The 25,068-nt window shown below is 38.1% G+C and overlaps 1 protein-coding gene across 1 annotated transcript; it reads left to right on the forward strand.

The window, feature by feature from the left end:
• Window positions 1-1,262: 1,262 nt before the first annotated feature.
• On the forward strand, window positions 1,263-13,133 carry LOC148043641 (uncharacterized). Its single transcript, XM_087726086.1, has 5 exons — window positions 1,263-1,324; window positions 6,903-7,011; window positions 9,055-9,160; window positions 11,339-11,357; window positions 12,157-13,133. The coding sequence occupies exons 1-5, from the start codon at window positions 1,263-1,265 to the stop codon at window positions 12,833-12,835; spliced, it is 975 nt and encodes a 324-aa protein (XP_087582212.1). The 3' UTR covers window positions 12,836-13,133.
• Window positions 13,134-25,068: the final 11,935 nt, after the last annotated feature.

The raw sequence follows: 25,068 nt of genomic DNA on the forward strand, positions 1-25,068 counted from the left end.
CTGGAGACTTTTCTGAAGCTTGGAGAGGGCGAAAATGGCCTCCTCTGGTCCTCTGGAAGACTGAAAATCAGCTGGCTGGCATGCACATGCATGCCAGCAAATATGGCTCTGTGTGCCACCTGTGACACGCGTGCCATAGGTTCATCATCATAGCACTAATGAGGACAATTTCAGCCAATAAACAGAGATTGAATCCTGAGCAGATGGAATCTGGTAGATCGATAGATCCTGGGTTCAGAGTGATGATGGCTGCCAGAGCCAGAAAAAAGTAACCGTGGAATCTCTAAGGACCCAGGGCCAGAAAGAGGCAGCCATCTGGGGATATTCCTACATTCACCCAAGGGAGAATTCCCATTGAATCTGTTGGGATATTGTCAAGGCTGAAAGGTGACATTTCATCACTGGAAGAAGAGATAATTCTATGGTGAGGATCCAACTCAAATCCCTGAAGGAAGAAATTGGGAGAAGTCTCTGGGGAGAGAAGGAGGAGAGATAGTAAAAGCAATCAAAGTCTGACAGATAAAATGTATCTAACACTAGTGGCTACATTTATATGTTGCAATAACAAAGTGTTCACTAGCAGCAAATAACTGAGGGTTGAAAATAGGAGGGGTGAAGTGAAGGATGCATTGTTTTGGCTGACTTAAAAGAATTACCGTAGTATAATATAAAATGAGTTAGTATAATATAAAAAAGAAACCCTTAGAAATACACAGTTAAGATGAGACAAATAGCAAATTGCTGTCCTTAGAATGGGAATATCTAGGCAACTTTAAGACTTATGGACTTAACTCCCAGAATTTCCCAGGCGGTAGTTTGCGCGGAAGCCCAGTTAAGTCCTTTGCTAGCAGGCAGGTTCTAGGATGTCTGCCGCCACCAAAGGACCTTCCTGAAGTTGCTTTTCTGATCACGGGGGGAACAGACGGTATTTTTTCCCTTCTGTCTCCCCGTTGCTCAGAAAAGCTACTCCAGAAAGGTCCTTTGGAGGCGGCAGGCGTCCTAGAACCTGCCTGCTAGCAAAGGACCTTCCCGAAGTTGCTTTTCTGAGCAACGGGGAGACAGAAGGGACAAAATACTGTCCGGCCGGGACATGTATACAGGACTGTGGGCAGGGCAGGCTTACTTCCGGGTCCAGTGACCAACCGGTTCGCGAGAACCGGCGGGGACCAGCAGCAACCCACCCCTGGTTTGAAGTGTGCACGTATTTTATATTGGCTGAAGATCCTCCTGAGCTTTTCCAATATGGGACAACCACAACCTGAATGACTGAGAATCTCTATAAACACAAACCTCATTCCATGGTCTTGTGCATGAGCATCAAAAAGTAGGTTCCACTTTCAACCACTTTCCACTTTTACAAATAATTAGTATTGACTTGCTGTTAGAACTTTCTAAATAGTCCCATAGGCTCAGGGTCATTGTGCTTATTTGGGAACCCTGCCTTTTTTCCTACTGCATTTTCTTGTCTGCTGAAGTCGATGGCTCTGTAAACAGACCTGCTTGCAAAAATCCAAAATACTAAAAACTTACTTGAGAGATTTTTTTTAAAATGAAGCAACTTTAGAAGTTCACAAACAAAAACCCACGAGCTTCTAAAGTAATCTAAATTCAGCAGTAACTGTTGAAACTATAAACTGAGAGAAACAAAGATGAAGATTTTTTTTCTGTGGTACTGAATATGTTGAAATGAACATTGAAATTAGAGTATAATTAAGCACCTATAGAAAGCAATTAAATAGATTGTGAGAGATGCTACTGCAATAGAGAGTGATACTTTTTAGCAGTATATTTTCTCTTTTCTGTTATTGTTGAGTAGATCCTTGGTGCATTTAATTACCTCATCAGAATTAATACAGCTTGTTCTGTATAATATGTTCTATCACATTCACAGTCACTCTTTCTGTGTCAGAACAGGAAAGGTCAGAAGGTCTTAGTGTGCCTGATCAAACTGAAAACATAAAAATGTCAGCTTCATCTGCATTTTATATAAGATGCACATCAGGGACCTGAAGGAAAGGAACAGGTTTTTGACAAAATATATTTTTAATTCTAAGATGATTTTAGTGTATACATTTCTTCTCCGTTCAAGTATTCTCTTAATTCTATATATAATTTGTGAAGGAAATTTGGAGGAAATTAAAAGTTTCTCCAGATTTATTTTTGTTTCACAGCAGTCATTTTTAGTATTGCAGTTCTGCATTTGTTCATAGTGAGTAACTGTAAGTAAAATCATCTTCTTTTTTATTTATTTTTTAAGTTTTTATTTTACACACATAAACACATCAACAAGAACAAACACATGACTTAAGACAACATAGGAACAAGAAGTTCCATCATATATCATACAGCAGTTCCGTATCGGTTTCTTTGCAGTTAGTGTTTTCCCTTTCTATACCTTTCATGGTCTCTTTATTCGTTATCCATTTTTATGTATAATTCTATATTTATTTATGCTTAGCTCTTTATAGCCAAATATTGTTTATCTATAATGTGCTATATATTCTTACTATCATTTACTCTCTTATATACAATTCTAGGTATACATTCACATGGTTATTCTGTTTCTTTGCCAATCTTATACTATTGTTATTCCATTTAAGAGATTATAAAGTACAGTTTACCATCCCAAACATCTGTTATGACACCACCTTATTTTCTCTTTCTTTTCTTTTATCTCTCCCTTCCTTCTCTACTTCCTTCCTTCCTCCTCTCCTTCCCCTTCTTTCTTCCCTTACCTCTCCCCTACTCTTACCCTCTCTCTTCCCCTTCCTATCCTCTCTCCTTCTCTTTTTCTCCCTTCCTCCCTCCTCTCTTTCTCTTTCTCTCCCTTCCACCCACCTTTCCTTATCTCTTTCCTCTTCCCTAACCTCTCCTCCACTCTTCCTCTTCCTTTCCTACTATTTCTCCTTCTCTTTCTCTCCCTTCCATTCTCCACTCCTTTCCCTTCCTTCTTCCCTCCTTTCTCTACTTCCTTCCTCCTCCCCTCTCCTTCCTTCTTCCCTCCCTTTCTTTTTCTATTGTTATAGGTGTCTCTTTCAAATCTCAATTTATGTTTTCTTGGGGATGGTATTTCCACAAATCCATATAATTTCATATAATTTCCTTTTTTCTCTTTCGTTCTATAGTCTATATGCCAGCTATCGTCCTGAATTGATTTTACCATTCTTAACCTTCTTATTTTATTAAACATCTGGGCTCTTTTTTTGGGGTGCATTCAGCCCATTCAAATTTATCGAGATAATTGTTGTTTCTTGATCCATCTTTAACTGGGGTTGTTTTTTTTAATTCTGATTTGTATCTGACTTTTCCCTCTCGCGCGTTCCTTCTCTGCTCTCTCTCTTTCTTGCCTCTGTTCTTCTCTCCTGTTTCTTTCCTGATGTTCTGATGTTTCTTCCTCTTGACCTCCACTTTCCAATTCCTCCTTGCTTCCTTGTTCTATTTCCCTCTTGCAGAATTCTCCATAGAATTTCTGTGCATCTTCTATATTTTCTATCTTATATCTTTTTCCTTGCCAAGATACTAGAACCCCTTTTGGTACCAACCATCTGTACATTATTCTGTTTTAATTTAACTGGTTTGTTAAGAATTGGTACTGCCTACGTTGTTCCTGAATTCTTCGTGGAATCTGTTTGAGCGTGATCAACTCTTTTCCCTGTAGAGTAATTGTCTCTTCTCTGGTTTTTTTGTACACTTCATCTCTCGTTATTTTTTTAGCAAATCTTACATGCACTTCCCTCGGGAGTCCATGTCTTCTGGCATAATTAGTATGCACCCTATAAGCCTCATCAATGTCTCCTCTCAATTCATGTTCTTTTTTTTAAGAGATTCAGTGAGAATTTTAATTACTTTTCCTTTCATGTCCTCCTCCTTCTCTTCCGGTATGTTTTGGAATCTTAGGTAGAATGCAGCTCTTCCATTTTCCAGTCGAATTATTGATAATTCTAATTCTTTATTAAGTTGTTTATATCCCAATTCCATTTTTCCATCCTCTGGTCTTTATTCTATTTTTTCTTCCATACACTGGATTTTCTGTTCATTGATTGTCAAGGCCTTCTAGAAGTATCTTTTCAATTTTGTCATCTACCATCTTAATAGTTCCTTTCAATTCTCCCATTTCATTTTTCATTTCTTCATGATTCCTCCTTGTTTCTTCATGATTAGTAGTTGTCACTTCTTGGCTTTTCGCCAGTGTCTCTTGTATCATCTGGAGGATTGATTGCATACTCTGCATCGTTGGAGCTGGTCCCGCTGTTTCTGCCATCTTTTCACCTTTCTCTAACCCCAACGTACTCTCAATTGATCTTTGATTTGATTTGAGGAGGGAGGGTGTTGCAGAGATCACATTGGGTGTAGTTTTTTTCACTAATTTTATTGAAGTTGCCATTTTTTATCCCCCTATTTATCCTTGCCCACAATTGCATATAAGTTTCACTTTTACTTCTACTTTGTCAGTAATATCTATGATATAAATAATTGTATATTTCAATATTCAACAATAATTAACTATCCTTAATATTGCATTTCAATCTCTAAACATTCCTATGTAGTATTCTATCCTATTTGATTATTTGGTTTTTGGTCTTTACTTAATATATATCATAGATTTATATATTACACTATTATCTTATACCAATAAATGTCTCTCAATTTTATCAATTATGCAAGCATTCAATCCTAGTAATTAGTCTCTCTGTGTATACATATATATCAGCTTATGTCATCAGAGAATTTCTTACATCAGATTTCAGGGTTCGGATTTACAATCCACTAGGTGTCACCCTTTCCTCAGTCTCACTGTTAATATCCACGAAGCATAATTCTCTTTCCAATACAGTTCTCTATCTATTGTCTCTGGCACTGTTCCAAGCTCCGAGGCAAATAAATGTCAAATACTTATAAATTCAACAAGCAGCAGAAGAAAGAGTGAGCAGAAAAAGAAAAGGAGCTCAGTGTACCAACCCGACTGTTAAACAATCTCTTCTTTGAGCTTTCAAACTCTTTTCGTCAAATATTATTTTGCACTCCACTTCTGTTTGTCCATGTCAGATTTTCGTTCTCACTGTGGCTAATTTCTTTAACCTCTTCTGGATGTCCCTTCCGTCCCAGCATCTCTGCGTCTCTGCTCCAGTTCTTTTCGGCAAAACTTGAGCTGCAAAATATAGCTTCTCTCCCGGTGCTTTCTTCTTTCCAGCTCACCCTCTCTGCCAGTTTCGTGTTGCCTTCCTCTTTGGGTTGTCAGCAATAGTAACAAGTATCCGATTTCCACTGCTTCTCTGTCTATTCGCTCCCTTCTTATGCAGTCGCCATCGCTCCGGTCCTAACCAAATGGCAGGATAGCTCCTCGTCCATTTAGGGGGTTTCTCCTATCCACAGGAGGATTTGCCTTATCACCCCAGCGTCTACAGAGTATCCCCTTTATCTGTTGGTCCCTTCAGGATCAACAGTGCTCAAAACTGAGCCCAAATGAAGAAGTTAGAGTTAGAGGTTAGGAGAGCTTCCTTCCCTCCACTCTAAGCACGGTGACAACACCACAGGAAGTCGTAAAATCTTCTTCTTGATGGGTGGGTAAATAAGAGTCTGAAAGTCAAAGCTAATCATGCAGTCACTTGATCATACTGGACTTCCTGGGAGGAGCTTACTGATGGAAGCAGCGTAACATAGCTGCTCCCGAATTCCTGGTCGCGTTATCTGTTAGACAATCATCTATCAGACATCTAGTAGGTTGTTTACCTTACTCTTCGGGCAAAGAAGAGTAGGGGAGCGGGTTCTGTTGAGCAAGTGCCTTCTGATCTTTGCAGTTTGTCTGTCTGCGAGGAGAGGGGGGCCAGCTAAGGGCAGAACTGTCTCCATGCTGGGGATCTCCAGCTGCTTTTGCAGCACGAAGTAAGCTCTCTCTTTCTCAGAACAAGGCTTGGTTTATTTGATTTCAACACGAGCAGGACTGGTATGTGAGAACTTTAATTGTTTATTCAAATCTTAGCTTCATTTTTACAAGACCTTCTTCCGTTAACCCAGCTAATAAAGAGGCATTTAAAATGGTGATGAGCATACTGAACTGCCTCGTAACAATGTTTATCTTTTTGTAAAGTCCTACGGAGCTTTAAAATCTCAAAGGAAAGGGGTGATTTATTACCTTGTTCCACAGCTGTATAGCTGGCCAGTAGAGTTTTACTAATTGCTTGAAGATAAAACTTGGAATGGCCTCAAAACCAAATCTTGAAGATGCCCCCCTTTGGCCCCCAGAAGCGCTGGCACATCGCCCATACTTGGCACAAATTTGCAGCCTCCGCTCTCTGCGCCCCCTACTGGTGATCTACTAACGAAAGAATTTTTTCTGAAGGAACTGAATGAGGCTTTTAACACTCAGACAATTAAGGTGGAAGACAAACTTAAAGATCTTAAAGGGGAGATAAAAGAACTTAAAGAGGAGTTGTCTGATAAAATTGATACCCAATGTACGGTTTTTACAGTGAATCATCTGGATGGTCCTTAGAACTGAGGTTACACGTGTAAGTAGAAACTGCAACAATCTGCAGAAAATATTTGCCTGTCAGCTATTCTTTGCTCTTGCAGTGTTCCCAGGGATGTTCGAGGACACGGGATGATACAAAGTATAACCTGCAACATTTTATTCACTTATTTGATGATACTTGATTTACTTAGCTCTTACAACGTGAACATTCTCACGAACACCAATGATGTAAGGACTAACCAATTATTGTGCCTTGGAGATTTGTTAGCCAATAATGAGATAATACGTAAAGCTCAAAGAAGCTGAAAACACTATAAGAATGATGTTTCATGATTAATAAGTTTGCTGTTGGTTCTCATGTTAATTCTGGATGCTCAATAAACTTTGGTTGATTCAGCTATCCGTGAGAGGACATTCCTTTCATCTTCAGCCTCGGGAACCCTAAAATTTTGGCGCCCGAACAGGGACCCATACTTCGTCCAGGGAAGGACAGACGTCGTCAGCCTAAGGGCTCTACAATCTTACTTTATAAGATTTCTGTAAGTATGGGATCTTCGCTTTCTCAAGAGCAAAGGAAGCATGTTAATGAGTTGGGGTATCTTCTTAAGAAGTCTGAGTTATGTGTGTCACAAAAGGCTCTTTTTTGGCTGGTCCATGAAATTGCTTTAAGTTGTCCTTTCTATCCTGTACAAGGTTCTCTGAAGTTGTCAGATTGGGAAAAAGTTGGCAAGGTTTTGCATTCTGAGCCTAGGAAAGATGTAGATGTTTTGCATGCTTGGCATTTGTGTCGGCATGCTGTAGAAATGTTTGGTCAGAAAGAAGATTCTGTTTCTTTCTTATCATCCCCTCCTTCTCAACATTCTACTACTGTGATTTTTTCCTCCATTGTCTGAAAAAGAAATTTCATCTTTTGATCTTAAATCAAAGTCTGAAATAACACCTTCTTCTGCTTCTTCTGACATTGTGATAAAGCCTCCTCCACCTCCTCCACCTCCTCCTATTTCCCCTCCTCTTTCTCTTCCTCCTATTCCTTATCCTTCTGCTAATATTCTTCCAAAGTCTGCTTTTCAGGAAATGGTAGAAAATTGTAAATCGGATGTTAATATTTCTGGAGAAGAGTTAGCTGAATTGTTGTCTGTGTGTCCGGTTCAATATCAACCAGGGCCACAACCAGGTCAGCAGATTGCTGAATGGGAAGGTTTGCAATTTCAGATTTTAAGGGAGTTAAAAAAGGCTATTTCTGATTATGGTATTACTGGAAATTTTACTAAAGATCTTTTGGAAGGAATTAAGAATGGCTATACCATGATTCTGCAAGATTGGAAACAATTGTTTAGAATGATTTTGACCTCTATGCAGTATGTTGTTTGGGAAAGTGAGTATTTGCGTCATTCTCAGGCAGCTGCTATAGGAAGTGGTGGAGTCTACACAGCAGAACAGTTGTTTGGATCAGGTCAGTTTGCAGATATTCCTAATCAGGTTTCACTTCCTCCTGCAACTTTGGCGGTAGTTTCTGAATGTGCATTCAGGGCTTTTCTCAAGGTTCCTCAAGCCGGAGAACCTAAAGTTAGCTTTTCTAACATACGCCAGGGAGTGAATGAACCTTATGCTGATTTTGTGGAGAGACTTTCAAAAGCTTTGCATCAACAGTTGGATAACCAGTAAGCAGCTGCAGAGTTGCTTCGTCAATTGGCTATTGAAAATGCTAATGTGGACTATAAATGTGCTTTGCAGCCTTTAAAAGCTACAAATCAATATACATTAGCAGACATGTTACGTGTTTGTCAGGATGTAGGTTCTCAATCATACAAAATGAATTTGTTGGCTGCAGCGATTTAAAAAGGGAGAAAGCCTCCAGGAAACTGTTTTAAATGTGGAAAATCAGGTCATTTTCAGAAAGATTGTCGTTCAACGCCAACTGGTGGTGAGCGTCCTGTGAAGAAGTGTCCTATTTGCAAGAAGGGTTTTCATTGGGCAAATCAGTGTAGATTTCGTTTGGGTTCGGGAAATGGCCAGGTGGGTGTGGCACCCACTGAGAAAACAAAGAGTGCCTTTCCCGTTGTGAGTCTTCCTCCCCCCTCTCTTGTTCCTCCTCCCTCTCTGGGGCCTCCTCAGCCACAGCAGGTAGTACTGGGATCGATTTAATTACTCAAGCTGATTTGGATTTTAAATTTCCTTTAGAAGTGAAATTGGTTGCTTCTCAATACACTGGTCCTCTTTCTTCTGGTTTGGTTGGCATAATCTTACCACGTTCTTCTGCTCATAAATTGGGATGTTTTGTGGTTCCAGGAGTTATTGATTCTGATTACACTAGAGTGATTCTTATGCAAATTTGGGTTAACATTCCACAATTTCTTCCTAAAGGATCTTCTGTAGCACAACTTCTTTTGCTTCCCTATAAGGTTCCTAACCCAGGTACTGGAAATCGTGGTGATTCTGGATTTGGTTCAACTCTTACTTCTATAGGACTCCTGTAGTCTATTAATTCTCATAAACCACTTCTTACTTTGTATCTTAATGAGCAACCGTTTCAGGGTTTGTTGGATACAGGAGCCGACGTTACTGTCATCTCCCTTTTACAGTGGCCTGTCCAATGGCCTAAACGTGATGTTAATTCCTTGTGGGGCATTGGTGGGTCTACAAATGCTTGGCAAAGCATTCATTCCATAGTCATCACAACCTCTGCTGGTAAGTCTGTATCCTTACATCCTTATATTTTAGATATTCATACTAATATTTGGGGTAGGGACCTTCTTTCTCTTCTTAATGCTCATTTGATTTTGGATGATGGGGCTTCCTCTTAAATGGCTTTGTTCTACACCTGTTTCGATTGAGCAATGGCCTCTATCTTCTGAAAAATTGATTGCTTTGCATTCCTTGGTACAGGAGCAATTGGCTGCTGGCCATATTGAACCTTCTACTAGTCCATGGAACACTCCTGTCTTTGTTATTAAAAAGAAAAGTGGAAAATTGAGATTTTTATCTGATCTTAGAAAAATAAATGAATGTATTCAACCAATGGGGCCTTTACAATGTGGTCTTCCTAATCCTAATTTAATCCCACAGTTTTATAAACTATTAGTTGTGGATTTGAAGGATAGTTTTTTCACTATTCCTTTACAGTTACAGGATAAAGAAAAAAGAGGTAACATGGTTTCGCTTACTGTCTCTTTTCTCTCTATTAAAAGGTTCCAAAAAACCTGGAGATTTGGTTTCACTTACTGTTTTGCAAAAGAAATGTCTCCAAGACATTCTAAATAAACTTAAATTGGGATACGTTGATAGAATTGTTTCTATAGCTAAGAAGTTATGGTTAGCAATTCTTCCTACATCACCTTTACCTACTGGATGTCTTTATTCTATTTTGGATGAAAAAGTGATTCATATTCATGAATGGTTGAATTTGTCTGCTTCTCCTCCTAGAAACATTTTTCCTTATCAACAGGCTTTAGAAGAATTGATTATGAAAGCACCACGAAGATCTTTGCAATTGATAGGTCATGACCTGGATGGAATAGCTTTCACTCGTACTAAACTTGAACATGAACATTTGATACTGTTTCTGATTCATATCAAATTGCTTTTTCACATTATCTTGGTGATATTCAATATTCTTTACCTAAAGATCCTAGAATAGTTATTACAAATACATTGAATCTTTCATTTTCTTCTATTTTTACTCGTTCTCCTCTTCCTGAAGCATTAACAATTTTCACAGACGGATCACCCACTCGTGGAATTGTGGTTTGGACGGATGGTCAACAATGGTTTTCTAAATTCACTTCTGTTCAGACATCTGCCCAACATTCTGAGTTGGCAGCTGTTATTTTGGCTCTGAGATTATTTTCTGATCAACCTATTAACTTGATTGTTGATACCAAATATGTTTTTCTTGCAATGCAATCTCTTCCTTATGCTTATTGTGCTGTTTCTCTTGACATTAATCTTTTGTCTTTATTTTTATCTTTAAAACATGTTTTGGAAGCACGTGTCTTTCCTTTATATGTTGAGCACATTAGGAGCCATTCTCCTTTTCAAAATCCTTTGATGGAAGGAAATAGACGAGCTGATGAGACTCTCAAAGAAGTTACAACTCTTTTTTCAGATCCTGTTGCTAGTCATTCATATTTTCATCAAAATGCTAAATCTTTGGCTAAACAATTTTCTGTTCCTATGTCTCAGGCTCGTGACATTATTCGAGGATGTACATCTTGTCAACAATTTGCTGTTCCTTTTTTATGGGAGTAAATCCTCGAGGAACAAAGGCTAATCAAATTTGGCAAATGGATGTCACACAATTTGCTATCTTTAAACCATACACTTATTTACATGCATCCATTGATACATATTCTCATTTTTTATGGGTCACTGCTGCTAGACATGAGCGCACTTTTGATGCAATGTCTCATTGTCTTTCTGCTTTTTCCGTGATGGGACGACCAATTCAATTAAAAACTGATAATGGTCCTGCGTATACTAGCAAGGACTTTAATTCTTTTTGTCAACAATGGAACATTCAATTGATACATGGAATTCCTTACAGTTCTCAAGGGCAAGCTATAATTGAGCGAGCTCATCGTACATTCAAAGCTACATTAACTAAATTGGTAAAATCTGAATCTGGTCCATTCAATTTGAGAAAAATTCAAAATTTGATCTCTATTGCTCTTTATGCATGGAATTACTTAACTTTTCTAGATTCCTTTTCAGACCTCCCAGTAAATTTACATTTTCATATTCAGGATCCTGTGGCACGTCCTTTGGTGCTCTTTCGTCAACTTCCTGATCCTGCTTGGCGTGGACCTACAAAACTTATAACCTGGGGACGGGGTTACACTACAGTTGAAGATTTGCAAACAAAGCAAGCTGTGTGGATTCCAGGCCGGTGTGTTCGTCCTTATCATGGAAAAACAAATGAAACATCCAAGGATGCAACGTCCTCCAATATTGCCTTGGAATCACCTTGAAGATCAACATCAATTGAAAAAATCCTTTTTTCTCATGTGTTGTTTTCTCTTTTTCGTTTTCTTTCCAGTTTCTACTCTCGGAAACAACTCTTGCTTTTCCTCTTAGTCCTAATCTTTGGATTCGTCATGCTCAATATATGTTTTTGATTCATGGTCATAATATAACTTTATATTATGAACCTCCTATGGCTCTTGGTCAAGTTGCTTTTATTCCTAATCTAATTAATTCTTCTGTTTTCATTGTTTCGCAACTTCAACATATTTCTTCTTCTTGGTTATTTTCTACTCCTCCAAATGAATTAAATTTAGTTAGATGGAAGTATATTCGCATTAACCAATTTACTAGAGGCTTATGTTTTTGATGTTATGCTCGTCATAATTGGCTTAATCAATGGTCTGATTACCAAAAGCTAAACGTATTTTAGATAAAGTAGGGAATTATAGTTATTGTACTCAGAAATATTGGTTATGGGGTACTATTAAAACATCACAAGGTCATAACACCATACTTGAAATGTATCCTGAAAATTTTCCTATTTTTCAAACTGTCTCTTCTAATACTGACACAGGTGGATCAATCTCTGCTGGATGGCAATTAAAAGATCCTGCGATGTGGTTTTTCTTTGACAAATATGCAACTAATGTACACCCTCAGAACTATCTATGTGCTGCCATTGGATATTTGTCATTACCTGTACAAGTGGGTGTTTATGGGAGTTTACCAACTAGAAAAAGACGTGCAGCTTTGGGATCAAAATGTTCTGATGAAGTTATTATTGATACTCAATTTTCTTCATTGCCTACTTTTGGACGTGCATTTGTTGGAGCAATAACTGGAACTATTTCTTTGGGATCATATCCAGGAATATTAGCTCAAGAAAATAGACATTCTATTTTAGGTCTCACATGCCGATTGGAGAAATCTATTAATGCTACTGCTGCAATTATTAGAGATTTGCAAAATGAAATTGAAGAACTTAATCAAGATTTAATTCAACAACGCTTTGCTATAGACTATTTGCTAGCTCGTCAAGGTGGATTTTGCACCTTAGTTGGTCAACGTGCTTGCGCTGTGCATTTTCATTCACTTAATAGAACTATTGAAGATGAATTAGCTAATTTACAAGCTTCTATAAAAAATAATGTACAGGATAGATTTTCTCCTTATGCTTGGTTAACTAAATGGTTACCTGATATTTCTTGGGTAAAACAATTGTTTTTCTATGGTGTGAACATAATCATATTACTTATACTTTGCTGTTGCTGTATGCAATGTGTTCCTTCATTTTTTGCCATGTTTCGCAAGTCTCCTGCACCTACTTTGAATGTGATTCAAATGCATGCTCTTGAAAAATCTCTTTTTTCGCCATTAAAAACAAAAAGCGAGGAAATGTAGGGTTTTTACAGTGAATCATCTGGATGGTCCTTAGAACTGAGGTTACACGTGTAAGTAGAAACTGCAACAATCTGCAGAAAATATTTGCCTGTCAGCTATTCTTTGCTCTTGCAGTGTTCCCAGGGATGTTCGAGGACACGGGATGATACAAAGTATAACCTGCAACATTTTATTCACTTATTTGATGATACTTGATTTACTTAGCTATTACAACGTGAACATTCTCACGAACACCAATGATGTAAGGACTAACCAATTATTGTGCCTTGGAGATTTGTTAGCCAATAATGAGATAATATGTAAAGCTCAAAGAAGCTGAAAACACTATAAGAATGATGTTTCATGATTAATAAGTTTGCTGTTGGTTCTCATGTTAATTCTGGATGCTCAATAAACTTTGGTTGATTCAGCTATCCGTGAGTGGACATTCCTTTCATCTTCAGCCTCGGGAACCCTAAAATGCTACACCTGGGTCTCTAAAATCAGAGATGATATGCTGGGGATTGTAAATGTACTGACAGAACATGTTTCTGGAATTGAAGATAGTCTAGAGGATCTTAATGAAGCCAATATTAATTTGACATCGAAAACAGAGGTGGTACAACAAAAAGTTGAAAATGCTGAAAAAGAAATTATTATGATACAGTACAGGCAAATGGAGCTGGCATTAAGAGTAGGGGGGTTGCGTGAAGATAAGCAGGAAAACCTGAAACAGATTTTTTCAGAAGCCTTTGATAGTCTGTTGGGAAGACCGGGGGCTAATTTTGACTGGCAAATTGATAAAGTTTATCGCGTCAATTTTTGGCTGGCAAAGCAGAAGCAACTCCCTCGAGACATTGTTATATATTTTACCACAAGAGAGCTCAGAAATGCGATATTACAAGAGTCTTATAAAACTAAGCTCCAAATTGGGGGTCAGGATTTGACTGTTTTGAAAGAGATACCACCTCAAATGTTAAGAGCCAGGAAAGATTATGCTTTTTTAGTTGAAGAGCTTAGAAATCGTCAGATACAGTACAGATGGGACGCACCATTTGGCATTATACTCACATTTGATAGGCAAAGATACCGTCTCAACTCAGTATGGAAAACTCGAGATTTTTATCACAATATTTTGAAGGCTGGACATCCTGCACCATCTTGACCCAGAGAAAGACCACAAGAAGGACAAGATAGACAGCAAACCACACAATTACCAGATAAGATGGATCATTTCTCTCTCCTAGAAGCGCAAGGAGCTATGGAACAAAGACCAAGCTGTATGATTACCAGACAAATTACCAGACAACAAGCCAAATCACAACAACTTCAACCATCACCTGCTATCGGTCAAGAAGCTACAGTAACCAGTCCAGAAGCAGTGGGAGGAGCCAGGCCAAAGGTTAAACAGGCTATGCAGAAGGCTCTAAAAAAGCTTCAGGAAACCAAAGATGACAATTAAGATTGTAACATGGAATGTCAATGGATTGAACTCTCCACAGAAGAGAAAGAAAATATTTCACTATCTTAAACAGTTCAAGAATGATATAATTTGTTTGCAAGAAACTCATATTAAATCAACCGATCAAAAATATTTGATTAATCCAAGACTTGGTCAACATTTTGTAGCTACTGCTATGGAAAAGAAAAATGGTATAGTTATATACTTAAGAAAAGATATGAAAGCTGAATTAATTGAAGCAGATCCCCATGGAAGATACATCGCGTTAGATTTGATCTTAGAAGGGAAAAAGACATTGATCTTGGGAATTTATGCTCCTAAACAACAAGATGGATTCTATAGAAATCTTCATGCTAAATTAGTACAGTGGTATTATAGGTCTTGCATACTATTGGGTGACTGGAATGGTGTTATAGATACTAAGAGAGATAAGAAAGTTTCTCACCCAAACACTCAGATGTGAGCAAAGTTACCTAAATCCTTTTTCAATATGATGGATGACTTTGAACTGAGAGATATCTGGTGAGAAAGAAATGCTGAAGAATATGACTTTACCTTCTTTTCTGATAGGCATCAATTCTTTTCTAGGATTGATTTTATATTAACTACTAATGATTTGCTTTCCAGGGTGAAGAAGAGAAAGATTGCGGCTAGAGTTTTTTTGGATCATAACCCAGTTTGGATGGAGTTGGGAGGGGTGATACAGGCAAGAAGTTCTTGGAGATTGAATGAAAACTTATTTAGATATGAAAAGTATATCAATGATTGTAAAAAAATTGCTAACAGAATACTTTGTTTTTAATATGAATAAGGGTACACCTATGGAATTCGTATGGGATGCAAGCAAAGCGTATATGAGAGGAGTGTTGATAAATATAAATAAATCACATAGACATAAACAAGGGGTAAAACGAACAGAATTGGAAGATGAAATTAGGAGGAAAGAGCTGGAGTTAACATTAAACCCAGGGGATACAAAGGTTAAGGAAGCAATTACTATATTAAAGGCTCAATTTAATATGTTGATTTCTGATCAGGTAGCTACTAGTTTGTCATATGCAAAACACAATACTTTCTGCAATGCAAATAAACCGGGCAGATGGTTAGCTTATAAGATTAAGAAAAAACGGAATTCCCTCTACAGAGGGAAGGAGGTGTTCCAACAGCATTCCAGGAATTTTTTGCAGAGTTGTATAAGGGGGATAAAATTAATGGTCTAGATATAGAGAGATATTTAGATAAAGAGAAAATACCCTTAGTTAAAGAAGAGCACAGGGAAAAATTGAATCAACCAATAACTTCGGGGGAAATTTTACAGGTAATTAAGCAGTTAAAGGCAGGGAAGGCTTGACAGTGGCTTACTATAAAAATCTACAGTTAGAAATGGTAGAACCTCTTAGAGAATTATTTAATAAGATTCAAACGGAAGGTAAGGTGCCTCCATCTTGGAAGACAGCTTTTATATCTCTGATACCCAAAGAAGATCAAGATATTACTCAACCAAAAAACTATAGACCTATCTCATTACTTAATGTAGATTATAAAATCTTTACTAAAATACTAGCAAACAGGTTAATGTTGGTTGTTCAACAATTGATATACACTGACCAAACAGATTTTATTCAAGGGATACAAATGAAAAGTAATGTAAGATTAATTATTAATGCATTAGAATATTTGGGAAAGAACAATCAAATTCCTGCTGCGTTCATATTTCTGGATGCTGAGAAAGCCTTTGATCAAGTTAATTGGCAATTCCTGCTAAAGACATTGCAAAAAATGCAAATAGGAGAATGTTTTTTACAATCAATCAAAGCAATATATCAACAGCAAATGGTTCAAATCATAGTCAATGAAAGTTTAACAGACTCTTTTCAAATTGAAAAAGGTACAAGACAGGGCTGTCCCTTGTCCCCACTATTGTTTATTATAACTTTGGAAGTATTGTTAAATAAAATATAGGGCTTGGAGGGTCTAAAAGGAATTAAGATTAGGCAGCAAGAATACAGAATGTGTGCTTTTGCGGATGATCTGGTTATAATATTGGATCAACCGCAGGAATCTAGTATCCTAATGCAGTGTTTTTCAACCACTGTGCCGTGGCACACTAGTGTGCCGTGACATAGTGTAAGGTGTGCCGTGGGAAAAACATCTTATATAAAGTCAATATAGGAACAGAGTTAATTTTTTAAAACATTTTCTAATGGTGGTGTGCCTCGTGATTTTTTTCATGAAAAAAGTGTGCTTTTGCACAAAAAAGGTTGAAAAACACTGTCCTAATGAATACAATTAATCAATATGGTCAAGTGTCTGGTTTTAAAATAAATTTAGGGAAAACAAAAATATTAGCCATAAATATGAATACTAAACAAAAGGAAGAACTAGGAGGAATGTTAGGATGTGAGATAGTCAAAAAGGTCAAATATCTCGGAGTTAATATCTCAATCTCAAATGGGAAATTATATAAGTATAATTATGAACCACTCTGGCATAGTATCCAGATAGAGATGAAAAAATGGAATAAGTTGCACTTATCTTTGTTGGAAAGAATAGCGGCAGTGAAAATGAATATCTTACCAAAAATTTTATTTCTTTTCCAAATGTTACCTATACTTTAAAAAGATGCGAATCTTTTAGAATGGCAGAAGGGTATCAATAAATTTGTATGGGCAGGAAAGAAACCGAGAGTAAAGCTGAAAATAATGCAAGATGTACGTGAGAGGGGAGGTTTGAAACTACCCAATCTAAAACTATATTATGATGCAGTGGCATTATCCGTAATCAGTGATTGGATCGATTTAACCAATGATAGGATACTGAATATTGAGGGACATGACTTGGTATATGGTTGGCATGCTTACCTGTTATTTAACAAAAAACTGGATAAAAATTTTAAAAGTCATATTTTAAGAAATGCTTTATTGCGGGTGTGGAAAAAATATCAACATAATCTAAATGACAAGATACCCATGTGGGCAATTCCTAGACATGCAATTGAAAATATGAATATAGCACAAAAACAGGATAGAATTACTTACAGACAGCTTCTCACCTTGGAAAGGGGGATATTACAACTAAAATCTTTAGAGGTATTAAAAGAGGAGAAGGTAGTTCAAACATGGTTCCAGTATGGGCAATTACAGGCCAGGTGAAAAATAGACCAAAAATTGGTTTTATCCAAGTTGAGGATAATCTATTTAAACAAATAAGAGCTCAAAGCTTAAGGCATATAAAGAGGATATATAATGTATTAATACATATGGATTCGGAAACAGAATTAGTTAAAGACTGCATGATAAAGTGGGCTCAAAATATTGAAGAACCAATAATGTTGGATACGTGGGAAAGAATTTGGGTAAGAAATGTGAAATTTACACAAGCCCAAAACCTGAGAGAAAATTTCTACAAGATGTTCTATAGATGGCATTTAGATCCTAAAAAATTGGCCTCGATGTATTCAAATTTACAACCCAAATGTTGGAGATGTGGTTCTCTTGATGCTACATATTTTCATATATGGTGGACTTGCCAAAAGGTTAAGGCATTTTGGATAAAAATATGGTGGATTATACAAAATATTCTTTAAAAAAGGATAAGATTTACTCCTCAGTTATTTTTGTTAGGTATAATTACTGATTGTACAGTGGTAGAGGTTAATCTGATTTTGCATTTAATAATGGCAGCAAGACTGTTGGTGGTGCAATACTGGAAGAAGGAAGATTTGCCTACAATCCAAGAATGGACACTGAAAGTCACAAATTTAGCTGAGATGGTGAAAATATCTGCATATCTTAAAGTCCATTCAAATGCGAGATACAAACGAGACTGGAAAAAATGGATTGATTATATACAAAATAAATATGGAACTAAGAAATTCCAGATAGCCTATGCTTAAGACTAGGAATGATTTGAACTGTTTAAAGTTAATTTAGCAAGGAGGAGCTAAGTTCAATGTAAAGAGGTCATTAATTTCTTACTTCTATTTTTTATCAATATATCTTAGACTGTGGTTGTTAAATATCTATACCGTGTATGGGTTCTGGGAAGTCGGGGGGGGTAGGTTGTGGGGGCTCGGGGGGGAGGGTGGGGGGAACTATTCCAGGTTTGATTTTAAAGTAGTATGATTGCACATGTATATTGTTTTCTCTTACAACATGATATTCTCTATGTAATAATATACATGTGATTATATATTATGGAAATGAAAATAAAATATTCTTAAACACTTGATCATACCAATGAAATCAATATTGCACCTGTATAGGTCAGAAGTTCTTCATCCAGTGAGACAACCATATAATATCTATTATCTAGATATAAACCGACAGATCTATAATTGATATGAACATTTGGAATTTGTAATCCATCCACATCACAATGGCTTTGGCAAAACTTCACCTACCACCCTTGTGAGTATAAGCAGAAAGTGTTTGGAGTCATTCCTACTCTGGAAATTCTGGAAAGGTTTGGCTACATTTGGCATGTGTTATCTGATAATGTGATGGAAACCTCTTCTTGATATCCACCTTACTTGTGTGGCCTTTAGAAAAACATTATCACATTCTGCCAGACGTTAAGCAGAATTAGGTCTAACATGATGCATCTTTTCTCATCAGCAGTCTAGAAGCAACTGCAGACAAAGTTCTCAATTCTTGAGGTTTGAAGGTACCATGTTGACATCACTAACCCTTTCTCTGCTGTTTCTTTAAATGATTTTGGTGCTGTGTAGTCCACACTATGAATGAATTCAGTGCATTTCTTTACAATTACATATTGTCATAGATAATGCTGGTTGCATCCTCTTTATGAGCAATAAAAGTTAAGTAAGAAAATGAGCAATTGAATATGTATGTTGATAATCTTGCATGGTTGTACAATACAATGTCCAGTGTTGAGTTCAACTACCATAGGATCAATGCCATAAATCCATCTGGAAGTCATTGGAGAACAAGTATTTCCCCTAAATATAAACAAATATCAGCCCCAAAGTCCAGTGAGTCTTGAAATATCCATTTTGTTCCATTTACTTCAGCTGCATCATTGTAATGATTTAACAAACAAAGCACTAAATTATGTATGCCTCACTGAATAATTCTGGTGTATTTTTGTACACTGTCTTATCAAAGTTTTCTGATTCCCAAAAATGTAAAGACATTAAATTATTGATTTGTGCATCTTGAAAAGCCTTTCTTGTACTCCTTGTTTAAAACTGTTATCAATAGTATTAAGCTGTTTTTGTCAATAGCCATATTGAGTAGGATATTGTCCTTGATTATAGCTTCCTTTTCATGACAGCAAAGGCTTTTTCAAACATTGCTGAATTCACTTCACATGAAATACTTTGCTGTTTGGGGACTTTGGTACAGAAATCTATAAAATAACAGCAATACCTGGCAGTTAGCTCATATAATAGATTCAGTTTATACAATATACATCCAATATCTTCTTAAAAACCTCCAGTTTTGGAGCATTTACAACTTCTGGAGGCAAGTCGTTCCACTGATTAATTGTTTAAACTGTCAGAAAATGTATCCTTAGTTCTAGGCTCCTTCTCTCCTTGATTAGTTTCCATCCTTTGCTTCTTGTCCTGCCCTCAGGTGCTTTAGAGAATAGCTTGACTCCCTCTTCTTTGTGGCAGGCCCTGAGATATTGGAGCACTGCTATCATGTCTCCCCTAGTCCTTCTTTTCATTAAACTAGACATATCCAAGGGTTTTTTTTTGTTTGTTTGGTTTTTTTTGTTTTCTTTCTTCAAACATTTCATTTCATTTTCATTTTCCTTTAAACAATCACTTAAATACTGTGCAGTTAAAAAAAAAGCAATAAACACAACTCATAACACTTCTATCCTTCATAGACCCTTTCTTCTACCCCTCCAACTTTCATTTCTCCCCTCCGACAATTCCCTCTTCTACTTCCCCTCCCCCTCAACCATTCTTTTCTCCCCTTCCCACCATCTCACCCTCCTTACATTCCCTTCTCACTCCCTCTTAATTCCTCCCTCTTCTTTCCCTCTACTCCTCACTTCGGTGTATTTTTACTATTCATTGGTCTGTTCGTTTTGTAATTTACACTAAAATTATAAGAAAGAAAAAAATTTAAGGGAAAGAAAAAAAAGAAAGAAAAAAAAGCAACAGTATCCAAGTGCATTCATTGTTTTAAAAATTGAATCTATATTTTGCTGTCCACGAATTATGGCAATAAATTTTTTGGATCTGCCAATCAAAGTTGAGTCCCGGACTGAAAGCCTCAAAAAAGGTCTGCTTCAAATTCTCCTGTTCGTTTTCACGCAATCCCCTAACTCTTATTGCAAACGCAGTCTTTTCATAATTTGTTATAACAAGTTGTCTCTCTGCCTTTTCAACTTCCTGTTGCAACTTTTCCATTTTAGATGTCAGATTAAAATTGTCTTGTTCCAAAAGTTCCAATTTATCCTCCATTCCTGCAATGCAATCTGTCATCACGGTTATAATTCCGATGGTATCCTTCCTTGTTTGGGCAATCTTAGCATCAAGTTTATCACATAGTTCCGAAATAAATTGCATTATTTCCTCTCTAAATTCTCTGAGAGTTTCAAAAAGAAATTCTTTCATTAACAGATCTCCAGTAGGGGGCGTAGAAGGCAAAGACTGTGGCTTTATAGCGATTGCTTGGGATGTATTGTTAAGAAAACGCTTAGAATTTTTGACTTGGGAGCCATTATAAAAGAACAAAAGCGAACAAACAAAGTCTCTGCACACCTTGATTTGCAATAAAATACTTTGAGTAAACTTTGGCAATTAGTAAAGAGAAGTCTTCAGAAAAACAGGGCTGATTAAATATATCAACTGCGAAGGCTATAAAATCGCCATTTTGAAAAACAATTAAACAAAGGAGTTTTTTGTAAGATTGAAGCTGGTATTTTAAATAGTAATAAACAAAAAAGGTTTTCAGGAATGGTCACTGCCCGGACCGATTTTAAATAGCTTAAATTTGTTCTGGGGGGGAGGACGACCTGCCTTGGGCTGAAAAAAAAACAGCTGAAAAGATCTGGCTGGAGTAAAAAAAAAAAAGCTCAGCTTTGTGTTGAACCTCTTCTTCGTTCACAGCGAAAAACAAAAGGCTGTGAATTTCAAAGAGATTCTAACGACTGAGCTCCTCCCTGCCCCTTTCTGCCTAAAAGGGGAGATATCTATAGATCTTTTAGATATACAGACCAGAACTCTGAGGGGAGCTCCGTTGAGCCCCCGACGACGACACTCCTCCCCCGGAAGTCAACGTTTTTTTTCTATGTAGAGGTTCCACAAGACCTACCATAAATATTGTCCTTGATCCAAAACAGATTGTGTATTGTGCCTTCTTTCTTCTCTACTTTTAAATGGTTCTCTTTTAAAACATTGAAATTATTTTTGTGGTAGCGCAGTTAGCTAGATGTTTAGACTTCATTTGGAATTTTTTCCACTTCTTCAGTGTTTCCCAAGGATCTGGAAAAGGCATGTATGTATTGTTGAATACGTTGAACAAATTGTTGAACAATAACAATAAGTTATTATTTTAGAAGGTAAGTTGTTCCTAATAAAGCTGCATTTTATTATGGTAAGTTGGGCAGTAAGTCAAATGTGTATTTGACATTTTATCCACTTATTGACTTCTTTCCAAGAAACTGGGATAGTCATTATTCGATAGTGTTATCATCACAGCATGTAAGTTATTCTAAGAAAAGTTGCCTTTTGAAATTTACTGATAAGATTTTGTTCAATGCTGATGGTGGTGTGCAGGCCAATGATATTTGCAGGTATTCTAATGTATTATTGCTGTTTTGTCATTTCTTTGTTTATAATCAGCCTGTGTGATCATCTTGGCACAGCTAGCTAGGTGACTGTTTCTTCAGCTTTTTTTTTTTTTTTTTTTTGCAAAGGCAGTATTTGCTTTCTTTGCTGTCTTCTACTTTCTGGTTTTGTATGCTTTTGTTCTTAAGACTTGATCTTGTGCTCCCAGAATTAGCCCCTTTGTCTCTGTCTTCAAGTTTGCTTCCCTTAGCCATCACCAGGTCGTTGTTTTCAGTTTTGCTTGCTATTTTTTTTTAAATGTAGGCCAGTTTGGTCTCTCCAGTACATTAAAAAAAAAATTCTATTTCCTACTAGATCTATTCCCTTTATGACCAGCTAGGGTTCTTGCTTTTTCTAAGATTTTTTCCCTCTAAAATCTAAACATTAATTCATTTAATCTTATATTTTTAGAGTCTCTTTAGTAATATTTCTCATAAGGGACCCATGTTTAAACCATTACATCTTCAGAAAGCACCAGAGAAAATTCCAAACTGAAAACTTGGAGACTCACCAAGGCAATATATGTGGTATTGATGTAAAGGGACCACAAGCATAAACAGTTGTCTATTTTCATACTGACCATATAGCTTAATTCTTTCTATGTGTTTTAAAAGCAATATTCTAAAGTCAGAGTACCAATAATGACGAATTGTTCTAATTGTCAGGAAATTTCTCCTTAGTTCTAGGTGGTTTCTCTCCTTGATTAGTTTCCATCCATTGCTTCTTGTCTTGTCTTCAGGTGCTTCCACAGAGTTAGTAGGTGATTTCAGCTTCCAGCAATGTTTTATTGATGCCTACTTTGGAGGCATCAAAGAAAATTGAAATGCCAACCTCTAGCTATGGGTGCATTCAAATGTTTGACCAGGATCTCAATCAAATAAAAAACATCACCAGGAATCTATTTTTCATTAATGCCTGATGTACAAGATATACTATTCTAGAAATAAAATGTGTTACATAGTCCTCGCACTTACGAATGACAGCTCGGCAGCAGCCAGGCGTGTCTTAGCCAATCAGACGCGCCTGTCAGTTGCCGAGCTGTCAAGCACGAGTCAGCCATGAGTCAGCTGGGTATAAAAGGCAGTACAACTCCAACGGCTATCTGATCTACCACATAACTGCGGAAGCTATCCGGTCTACCATTACTTACTAACCGATCTACCGCGCACAGCTACAAGCCTGTCCGGTCTACTGCATTTGTTACTGTTACAACGTTCTTGTTATTAAAACGGTTACTGTTACCTTCGAGCCTCTGTCCTTCCTTATTGAAGATCTAATACTGGCGACGAGGACTGGGGAAAATCTGTAACCAGAAGACAAGCAACGTTACAACCGTTATTCACTTCATCGCGTCCTCTGCAATTTAGCTACAGCGCTTCAGACAATCCTGATGGCTGGCATGCCAGTTTTTGCCCCTTTCGAAGTCGGCGGGGAAACATGGGAAGCGTTTCTCAAAAGATTCGAGTGCTTCTTAATTGCTAACAATCGCCAAGGATACTCCCAAGTGAGGAAATGCGGCTTCTTTTTAACAGCTTGTGGGCCAGAAATGTTCGCTACTGCAAGATCATTCGCTGCCCCGAGAGCCGTGTACGATCTCTCATGGCAGGAATTAACAGATGGCCTGCAGGCTTACTATGCTCCGACCCCTTCGCAAATCGCTTGGCGGTTCGCATACCGCAGGCGAGTGCAGAAGCCCGCAGAAACGGTCAATCAGTTCCTGCAGGCTCTGCGAGTTGCCGCGGCACAATGTGATTTTCCGGACCTGGAAGCTAACTTGGCAGAGCAATTTGTGTACGGGCTAAAAGACATTTTTTTAAGGCGTAGATTACTGGGAAAACCAAAAGTCACCCTTGTCTACGCGATTGATGAAGCTCGAGCCACCGAGCTGGCTGATTCCTCATCTTCAGAAATCAAACGCTACCTTTCCCAGATGTCCGTTAGTGGCAGTTTATCCGCCACTCAGAACGCTCATGCCTTACCTGCGCTACCAGCTCTTGAGCCACCTCCACTTCAACAACCCTCATACATAACCAACCTAATTGATGAATTAGCTCCACTGCCAGACCACCTAAGACAAGGTCAAGTGGACAGGCTGGGTGCTTTTCCTCGTCGGCAACAGCCTCAGCAAGCTCAAGCTGTCAGCCGTCCCCCTACAACTTCCTCCGTTTGCCTTGGCTGCGGCGACGTGCATCCCCGGTCTACCTGCCCCTTTAAGGCAGCGGTTTGCCGCCGCTGCGGAAAGAAGGGACATCTCGCCCAGGTCTGCCGAGCGTCCCTGCCTGCTCCTGCTGTTCCTTACGGACCACCTCCTCCTCTGAAGAATTCTCAATCCCGCAAGTCACTTCAGCGCCAAGATGACTGCTACAACATTACTGAGGCCACCACTCCGCTTCCGGAGATAACTGTCAACCTGGCCTCAGAGGGTACGGAAAAAATCAACATCACCTTAGCCATTGAAGGAACACCTTGCCAAATGGAGGTCGATTCTGGCTCCTCCAAATCTCTCCTGTCTTGGGACAATTTTTCTAAACTCTGCCCTAATGTCCAACGGTTCCAACTATTACCCCCCGACGCTATCCTGAAAGACTACCAAGGCTCTCATATTCCCATTCTGGGTTCTTACGCTCTACGGGTTGCCTATGGCACTCACGCTGCTGTATTACCAGCCCTAATAGTGCTAAAACCCTTACCCTCCATTTTGGGACTAGATTGGTTTGCTCCCTTAGGTCTATCCCTTCATGGAATCCATTCCACAGCGGACACGCCCCCTCCCGATGTGGCAGCAGTCCTAACGGACTATGCTGACATTTTTGATGGCCAGCTAGGTCACTATAAGGGCAGCCCCATTTCCCTTAACTTGGATCCCCAGGTTGCTCCAATCAGGCTGAAGGCCCGCAGGGTGCCTTTTGCCTTGAGGCCAAAGGTTGACGCCGAGCTTGATAAGCTTGTGGCGCAGGGCATACTGGAGCCCGTTGACCATTCACG

The sequence above is a fragment of the Thamnophis sirtalis genome, unplaced genomic scaffold (genome assembly GCF_051295495.1).
Source record: "Thamnophis sirtalis isolate CommonGarterSnake01/CBP01778 unplaced genomic scaffold, rThaSir2_p1.2 scaffold_11, whole genome shotgun sequence".
NCBI classification, from domain to species: Eukaryota; Metazoa; Chordata; class Lepidosauria; order Squamata; family Natricidae; genus Thamnophis; species Thamnophis sirtalis.

Bases quoted from the DNA above. Each gene is read 5' to 3' on its own strand.
- LOC148043641 (XM_087726086.1), top strand. From the start codon at position 1,263: ATGACTGAGAATCTCTATAAACACAAACCTCATTCCATGGTCTTGTGC. The intron at 1,325-6,902 runs GTAGGTTCCACT...TTTCATCTTCAG, and splicing joins TTGTGCATGAGCATCAAAAA to CCTCGGGAACCCTAAAATTT. The intron at 7,012-9,054 runs GTAAGTATGGGA...TCCCTTTTACAG, and splicing joins TCTTACTTTATAAGATTTCT to TGGCCTGTCCAATGGCCTAA.